The following is a 9,616-nucleotide window of genomic DNA, read 5'->3' on the forward strand; positions in this document are numbered from 1 at the left end:
AGGCACCGTGCCTTGGCTCGCTCGCCCTCCCCCTTCCCTCCTCCCCTCCCTGCGTTTACTCTCACCCTCCCTTCCACTCTTTCCTATGTGCGTCGAGAAAGTCTCCGCCTCTCCGTGTATGAGCGCACGTCTCCAACCAGCCTTTACGCGCGTACGAGCTCTCCAAGAGAATCCCCAATGGCCCGTCCCTCCCCTTTCCGTTTCTTACCGCCCTCACTCATTCATGACCCCTGATTGATGACGTAGGAGAATCCACGGTACCCACTGCCGTAGGCAATAACGGCACGCTTGAGTATATATGGGGCCCTGGTAGCCATCAGCCGTCACACTCTCAGTCGCTCCGACTCGGGAACCAGGGCATCAGCGGAGATAGCAGGCTTTACTTCGCCCTTTTAGGCTAACTCGCTTTGGGCTTTGGTTCAGGATGGAAACCTCGACTACTTCTCGGAGCCGGCGATGCTCCATCATGCGCACCTGCAAAAGTAAGTTTCTCTCTGTCTCCTTTGCTTTTGAAAGCTCTGGATGGATTCTGCAGATAAAACGACCGTAACTCCGCGTTTTAGTTGTGAAACAAACGCTAAATGAGAACTATAGACCTTCATTATTTAAAAGGACACACGAATAACATTTACAAAAATGGATTCATGATTGGAACCTCGAAATTTAACGGATCTACGCTTGTTTTACGACTTTGTGCGCGCATCTTGCGTGTGCAGGACGTGCATGGATCATAATAAGGACTTTGCGTTTACTCTGAGAAGTTGTTGTTAGGATTTGAAGGGACATTGCTGTGGTAATGCTGTGCGTAATGCCTCGTGCGAAAGCGGGGCTGAGCCGCTGATAACGCTCTAAGATTCAGTTTGAACCAGAATGGCTGTTTGTTTATGTAGCATCAAACATTTATGACGTGACAAGACATATGTATTGACCCGTTTGGGCTCCGTGCGCCGTCGCTGTGTTCGGGACGGAGGATTTCATCACCACGGACAGCTCCCGCTCACCGCGCCACCTCTCCCTCTCTCCGCTGTCCTCCAGGCGGTCTCTCCCTCTGGTTGGTGGTGTGGCTGGTCCTAGGCAAGCCAGGTCCGGCTTCGGCGTGCCCGCATCACTGCGTGTGCTACCCGACGCCGATGACCGTGAGCTGCCAGGCGCAGAACTTCACCGCCGTGCCCGTCGGAGTGCCCTATGAGTCGCAGCGTGTGTTCCTCCAGAACAACCGGATCGTGGAGCTCAGAGTTGGCTCGTTTGGCTTCGGAACTCAGGTGAGAAACAGTGCGAAGAGAAGCGGGCGGAATAATATAATACAAAAATATTTTAGCAAATTTCTAAACATATTTCCACATTGTAACTAACAGCTCTTTCTCACTGTTCTCCTCGTTCTCAGGTTCTGTGGCTGTTCTCGAACAACATCACGTGGATCGAGGCAGGGGCCTTCAGTGAGATGAGGGACTTGGAGGAGTTGGACCTTGGGGACAACCCGAACCTCCACAGGCTGGAGGGGGGCGCTTTCCGCGGACTTGAGAAACTCCAGAGCCTCCACATGCACCGCTGCCGACTCACTGCCCTGCCCCACGACATCTTCCACAAGCTGTACAGCCTGCAGTTCCTCTATCTGCAGGTAGGGGCGCAAGCCCACAAATGCACTCAATGAACACCGGCACGCAGTTATACAGATGGCAAAGCCTTGAGTTTTTCTCCTAACATATTAAATGTGATGTTTGTTTTTTTTCTTCTTCAGGAGAATAACCTCCACTTCCTGCAGGACGACATCTTTTCTGATCTCATCAACCTGAGCCAGCTTTTCCTGCATGGCAACCGCATCCGCACCTTGTCGGAGAACGTGTTCCGTGGTCTGGTCAACCTCGACCGCCTCCTGCTTCACGACAACCGCATCCGACAGGTGAACCGCCGCGCCTTCCGCGACCTCGGCCGCCTCACCATGCTCTTTCTCTTCAACAACTCCCTGGCTGAGCTGCCCAGTCAGACCCTGAGGGACACGCAGGGCATCGAGTTCCTGCGGCTCAATGCCAACCCCTGGTCCTGTGGCTGCGAGGCCCGCGCCCTGTGGGAGTGGTTCCGCGAGGCCCGCGTCTCTTCGTCCGAGGTGATGTGCGCCTCCCCCTCCAACCGCCGTGGCCAGGACCTTCGCTTCCTCCGCGAGATGGACTTCGCCCTCTGCCCCCTGCCCGACCCCGGCTCCATCGCCGGCTCCACCACCACCACCTTCAGCACCAAAACCCGCTGGTGGTTCCACAAGAACAAGCCCCAGTCGTCCACAAAAGGCATCTTTGAAAAGTCCTCAGAGACTGTCAAGGCCGGTTTGTATGGGAAAGGCCCATCCACAACCACCTCGGTCGTCAAGTACGAGCTGGGGGAGGATGAGCTGGCGCTGCCCAAGCTTGACCCAGAAGAATACTGGGCAAACTACGGCAACGAGGACTCAGGTGTCACCCTGCGGTGCTTCGAGCTCGAATGTCCACCTGAGTTCGACTTGCCTCCATCTTCTTCCTCTCCTTCATCCCGCTCGCCCTCGTTTCTCTCACTACTAGCCCTCTCTCTTTTAGCCCACTTTGCCAACCGCCGCCTGCTATCCAGCTGAATTGGACTCTCACAGTAGCACCGCACCCCCGCTCCTTACAGCCTGTTTTAAAGGCTGTGAGAATCCCTGTTAGACTTTCTATACCCCCTTTGCCCGCTTTGCTGTAAGCCAAACCTCAAGGCACAGCCAGGGAGATAGGGGGACGGTTAGATTCTAAATCTACCATCCACAGGGCTTAACACATTTCAGGGCTGCTAAGAGTCATTCAGCTAATATATATATATATTATTATATATTACCAGTATTCTATAGGTGTGGCTTTCTGTGTCTCACCTGTATGATGTTATGTTAGGATTCCCTGCAATCAGGGCTACGAGGGCTGAGTCCATCTCAGAAGTCTATTTGATTTGATAGCAGTTGTGAATAACGTTGCCAATTTTGTCACCTCGACTCAAGTTAGGACTACTAGTGCTATTAGTGCATCCAGTTGACTGGTTGCTACAAATGCTACGATTACTGTTATAGTCAGTGCACAGTAATGACAATACTGTAACCACTTAAAGTGTCATGTAAATAGGGGTGTGTTCTGTGAGTGTTCAAACTGATATCTGTGGTCCAGCAAAGTCACCTTCATCTTGATCCAGGAAAACTGTGAAGGCTTGTGCTTCTACAGGACAGAGCACAATGCGCAGGGACGCAGGGAGCTATCTGAGAGGGCGAGCGAGAGCGAGAGAGAGAGAGAGAGAGAGAGAGAGAGAGAGAGAGAGAGAGAGAGAGAGAGAGAGAGAGAGAGAGAGAGAGAGAGAGGAGATATACTGTGAAGCTGTGAGGGAGGGAATAGAAAGAGAGAAGGAGATGAGAATACAGGGAAGCTAAATAAGAGGGAGGAGAAGACGAGGAGGGTACGTCTGAAGGTATCGTCAGAGAGGGACAGTGTTCACGCAGCAATAAGAAAAGAAGCAGTGAGACGCTACCAAGGACAGTGCTGGCAGTAGAAGCAGCAACCTGCGGGAGACGAGTAATACATCCACTGATCAGTAGTCGTTCTATCCATTATGCCATTCACCATTTGCTGTAAATATGGTGTCACCTGCGACAACCACAGGGGTCGAATGCTTCCTGTCAGGAAGCCAGAGATTTTGGTTTTTGAATGTCTTTCTGTGACATATTGATATTACATGTGAAGATTGTTGACTTTGAATGCAGAAGCTCTTGATATAAAAGATACACTGAATATTTCCTGAATCACACGGCTTTTCTTTGCGACAACATTTCTGGAACTGAATCAGAGTTAAATTTGAGGCGCTGTGAGGAAGGCGGGGTACAAACTAGAAGGAATCAAAGAGAAGCAGACTGAGCTGTGATGATCTGATGTCGCATAAACGTGATGTCACTGGAGGCCTCCCAGAATGGCTCTGGCTTTGGTGGACATCTGTCTATGTGTGTGGATGAAAGAGCATGAATGGCTCGTCAGGCTGGCGGCGCTACAAAAGGCAAATACGTCAGTAGGTTTGTCACTTCACTGATTCATCATTGGACGAAGCCAGATGGACAAACGAGGTGCAAACTGGCTGATTAGTAAATACGCCAAGAGAGCAATGAGAGAGTCTGGAGCTGGAGACAAAGTGGGACTGAACACTCACATGCGGACAGATTATTGGACAAGATGTAGCGTGCTGGGGTGGGATAGTCTGGGTTGCAGCAAAGTCGAAATTATCATTAATGCTGAGGCTGCAAAAGGACGAAGAAATGTGAGCAGCGGAAGTCCAAAAAATGGAGGGGGAGGAAATGGCCAAATATGGGCATATACACGTTGTAGTGTTTTTATCCCTCCTTCTTTAAAGCAATGCCTTATTGGAAGCGAGACACTGTAGGTGTGCACATGGGCAGAGGAATGATAGTAGGAGAAGGTACAGCTCCAGCAGAGGTGACGGGGGGCAAGGCCGACCTATAGTAGGAGTGAGAGAGTGGGAGGTGATGTTGGTGAGGTGCAATAGCAAAGGCGGTTAGCCTTGATTCAGCAGGAACAATCTCACACGGCCTTTTTTTTTCTTGAGAGTCCTAGAGGCCGATGCTGTCAATGAGCATTTACTACACGATCTTGGGAAATATTCAGTATCATCTTTTCTCTCTGAGGTCAGACTGAGCCGGGGTGCTCTTCAGTGGCCATGACTGTGAGGTCACTGTCAGACGACCAAAGTGCCAGTTACACCATTCCCCTCTGATTCACTGTTTAGTCCCTCAGTGTGCATGTTCTGTGTTTTGTATCAGAGAAAGAATCATGAATTCTACTTGACAGACGGGCTTAATTGTCATTTATTTTTACTGTAAGAGACAAAAGATGTTCTTGAAAGATGCAGCATAAATTAATAATAAATTCATACTTGTTTTAACAAAAGGTTTTTCTTTGTGTGGGGGCGTTTCATTGTATGTCTTGGCTACTGCCCAGTCAAACACCCGAAGCAAATCAGAGCGTGCGCACACACACACACACACACACACACACACACACACACACACACACACACACACACACACACACACACACACACACACACACACACACACACACACACACACACACACGTGGACACACAGTTGCCATTGTGTAAGTATTCCAGGCAGATGTCCAGCTTTCTCAATTGTGCAACTATTCGACTGAGAAAGACAGAGAACAGGAAGAGTGAAGATGAAAACAAGCAAAGGCAGCAGAATCCTTACAGACATCTCCAGCAAGACTGACTCCAACACTTGCTCTTTCAATATGATTCAAGAACAAAATAAACAAGATAGAAGTGTCTGTCTAACAGACAATGATGTGAATCACCTGCAGCAATCTGATTATAGTGAGAAAATGCATTATATCAGAGGCTCAGCAATGCTGTGGATACATCAAAGCACCGCATGTGGTACTGACCATGAACACGAGGGTAATAACATAATTCACAGATGCATCACCTTAAACTCAATATGCAGTGACCACAATGTACAATAAAGGGCTTTTAATAAACACCTTTGTAGAATGAGCGCTCAGAGAGCTCCTTTCAATGTCGTGTCTATTCAAGTTCCTCTTCATTGCACTTTTTGTTTTCAGTTAACCTAATATGAGTCTTTTGGAGTGAGAATTAGTGAAATGAAGCAGGTGGTGGTGTTTTTATACACTCTAAGCTCTTAGCCAAGATGGCAACAAATACATGTTTCTTTCAGTAAATTGTTGAAGATACATTTTTGTTGACCAAGACTTAATGCATACTTTCTAGTCGTCCTCTGAGACTGTTTTAACGAGGGGAGGACCTCAAACGCACGACCCACTAAACATCTACAAAATAAGTGACTTAATAAGGCTAAACAAGGATACAAACGAGACAAAACAAGCAGGAACTGAACAGGGAGCAAAAAAAAAACACCAACCATCTAGAAATCGCACTGTAGCTGTGAACACAAAATGTTAGAAGGATCAGTGCACACGTAGGTAAACTAGCTAACCCTGTAACAAAGAAACACCTGAGTGACAGGATGAAACAAACTAACCCCCGCAGACACAGTGACAACATGCAAACACCATAATGAACATCAGACCAGCCCAGAATTGGGATTCTCTGATTTCTGAATTGTGTTCAGGCAACAGTGCTGACCACCACACCACCGGCCTTAACTGCTTGGTGATATGCAGCGCTACAGTAGTGAAAATGTCAAGAAACATATGAGGAATTTTGTTTTTTTTAAGATGAATGCAGAAATTGTCAGGATCAGCAGGTCAGACAAAACGGCTGAAGAATCAAAGGGGGTTGACTCATATTGGAATTCTTCACACTGAGTTTGACTCTTCACTTTCTAAAACGTTGATCACTAACAGGGCAGTGGTAGATATCTGTAGATAATGAATGATTTGAGGAGAGTTGAATGCGTGGCCGAAGGGCTGTCCGGGCCTCATGAGCAGGAGAGAGGATCTGCAACACAAAAGGTGGAAACATTTAGCCGTACAAGCGTTCAGCATTCACGATCCCTAGCGTCTTGATGACACTTCTATCTCTTTCCAGTTGTATAGAGCATCGTCTCCTTTTCTGTGAATGGTGCTGACCTGTCTCTGTATAAAACTATTTTCTGCTGTAAGTCTGGTTAATGTTCAAACACACACAAACACGCCGGGTGACTCAGCAGGTGGATGTTCAAGGTTACAGCATTTATGCAGCACAAAGTAGTGTCACTGAAATTCTATTCACTAATTTATTTTATTTATGATTATTAATGAAAAAATGACTTTCAAACCAACTGTCTGCTCAGCCTCACAGTTTGATAATAAAATAGTCTAATGGGAACTATACTTAACGTGTGCGTATGTTAAAGACAGATGCTCACACACACACACACACACACACACACACACACACACACACACACACACACACACACACACACACACACACACACACACACACACACACACCGTGGCAGGAAGCTCGCTCGGTGGAAGAGCTGCTTTCCATGTCTATATAAGGATGAAACAAACACATCAGACAGCGCATCCTTCATGTTCCCATTGGTCCCAGTGCTTTTGTGTGGCGGAAAAATGTCCTGACGCATGACTGCATAAAGACTGTGTGGGTTCGATTGGACGCCGTCCGTGTCAATCAAACCCCAGAAATAATTGGACCCAGTGTGAGCGAGGTGGGAAGGCAGGATGTGAACGTGCCTGTGGATGCTACAGTATGGTGAATAGATGAATATTAATGACTCCCAGTTTATACATGTGAAGGAGAGAGAGCAACGCAGGCACGGAGAGGAGGCTGGTTAGTGCGCGCTTGTTTAAGTGCGTCACTACTTTGTCACAACTTGCTTCCACCTGCTGAGCCCTTATCACTCGCTCTCCTCCCTCACACGCACACACACACACACAGACATATTCAGAAGCAGAGAAGTAGTTTCTCACTTTTCCGTGCACAGACGCAATTTGCATGTTTTACACCTTTTCCGTGAGCTCAGATGAGTTCAGGCAACATCTCGGACTGCTTTATAACATATCTTACACTCATCCGTCTTTAAATCTTGCCTTCACACATTCCTCCTTTTGTCCCTGACGTCATCTCTTCACTTTTGTCTTTCTCGTTTCATTCAACATGAACGCCACAGACTCACAGATTCAAGAAATATGCCACATATGCTCTGCTGGAATCTGTTTCCATCCACCTTCTTAATCTCGCTTTACATTATTGTGTTGCCAGTCCCCGGTATGTGAAAGTTCTTATTGCTTTTTGTCACAGCTTGAGAATTCCACATCAAAGAGACGGGAACAGGAGCCAGCTGCTGCGACATGCAATTATGGGAAGACCTGTGCACTGGTGTGCAGCCATTAGGCGCTGCTGCAGTTGCTGGTCCAGTGTATAGCATGAACAACATAAAGTGATGTCATGCTAAGAAAATGTCAATAAACGGACATTTGAAGCAACATTTGCGCAATGGATATGAATATATGCATGCAAAAAGATTATAATTCAGGTAACAATGTTCAGTTTAGTATAATTTATGGTAATAACTGAGGTTTTAATGTTATTATGCAACTAATACATATGCATGGCCAAATCAGAAAAACATGGATGAGCCCATGAGGCTGACATTCAGTGTGTGTGTGTGTGTGTGTGTGTGTGTGCGTGTGTGTGTGTGCGTGTTGCCAAAAAAGACTTGAAAAGGTGAAAAGTCTCTGACGCCAATATGGGGCAGGAAACTTGCTATTGACAGAGACGAAAATGAGAAATCGCGTGAAAGAGAGGGAGACCGAAAGATAGCAGCAGAAGAGGTGTGACGTTTGAGTCATGTACTTGGAGCTCTTCACCGCCGAGAACATTTGGAAGGCTTAAGTGTGCACGCACAAACACGTGCGAACGCACCCTCGCTGGCAGCGCTCCGCGTTGGTACGGCTTGAGAGAGGCCCACTGGGAGACAGACGTTCCTCATAGCATCACTTAAGTGGGATCCACGCACATGCAAGCCCACACACACACGCACGCACACACACATGCAAGCCCACACACACACGCACGCACACACACATGCAAGCCCACACACACAAGCACACACACACATGCACACACACACACTTACGTGCCCAAACTACATGTCTTGCCACACTCCTCTAAGCAGGTGGCCCCGAAATATCTCATGTTTTCAAAGCATAAGCAAAGTGTATCCTTTGTTTCTGTTTAATGGTGATTACGTCATGAACCATGCTGTCTTGCAAATACAAATTAAGCCCAATTAAAATATATATACTGTGTATATATATATTGATTGTTTATTTAAATCCATACAGGGGTGACTCTCACTGTCATTTGAAGTCAGAGAATTGAGAACAAAGCAACAGGATGAGGGAGAGAGAAAGAGAGCAACAATAGAGGAGGAGGTACATGTAGAGAAGAGCCCAAGAGGAGAACAAAGACTGGTGGGCAGCTGCTGTAGGTGTGTGAGGGTCCCACGGCAGAATTAAAGGGACCAACGTGGACTGAATCCCTCAACTGTTATTATGGGTCAAGCTGCAGCAGCCACAGCCATGAGTGGTGGTTTGTACCACTACCAAAGAGGTAGTTATCACCTGATGAGCGTGACCTTTCTTCACTTCTCATTGGAAAACTCGCTTCACACCACACAGAATCCTTTTCATGGCCTCACGCTGAGCTCGGAGTCAGAGAACCCCTGCGGAGAGCGTGGTGTGGTCACGTAGATGTGATTCAGCGCCTACAAGTCTGACATCAACGCTAATCTACCTGGTAACAGAAGATCTGCAGTAATTGTGCAGATCCCAGTAATTACAAGAAATTTGTAAAACTACTAAATTGATTGACTTTACTTGTAAGTAAATCAAACCACTGCAGATGATTGCTGTTGAAAAGAGTTAAATAGAAGGGCTTTAAAACAATATTACTGTAAGTGTAACAGGTGTAAGTGTTACAAGAAGGTTTTAACTTAAAGGCTTTCTCTGTGAATGTAAAGAAAAAACATATCCTTGGAGCTAAACATTTTATAGTGATCGTGTCGATTCACGTGTTTGTCCCACGGTGACATCCGTGTTTATAACTGCCAGGG

General features: G+C 47.1%; 1 protein-coding gene across 1 annotated transcript; it reads left to right on the forward strand.

Moving 5' to 3' along the window:
* The first annotated feature begins 256 nt into the window (after positions 1–256).
* Positions 257–4,937, forward strand: rtn4rl2a (reticulon 4 receptor-like 2 a). Its single transcript, XM_029158602.3, has 4 exons — positions 257–482; positions 1,036–1,262; positions 1,385–1,618; positions 1,739–4,937. Exons 1-4 carry the CDS (start codon positions 425–427, stop codon positions 2,597–2,599), a joined length of 1,380 nt encoding a protein of 459 aa, XP_029014435.1. The 5' UTR covers positions 257–424; the 3' UTR covers positions 2,600–4,937.
* Positions 4,938–9,616: the final 4,679 nt, after the last annotated feature.

This window comes from Betta splendens, chromosome 1 (genome assembly GCF_900634795.4).
Source record: "Betta splendens chromosome 1, fBetSpl5.4, whole genome shotgun sequence".
NCBI lineage: Eukaryota > Metazoa > Chordata > Actinopteri > Anabantiformes > Osphronemidae > Betta > Betta splendens.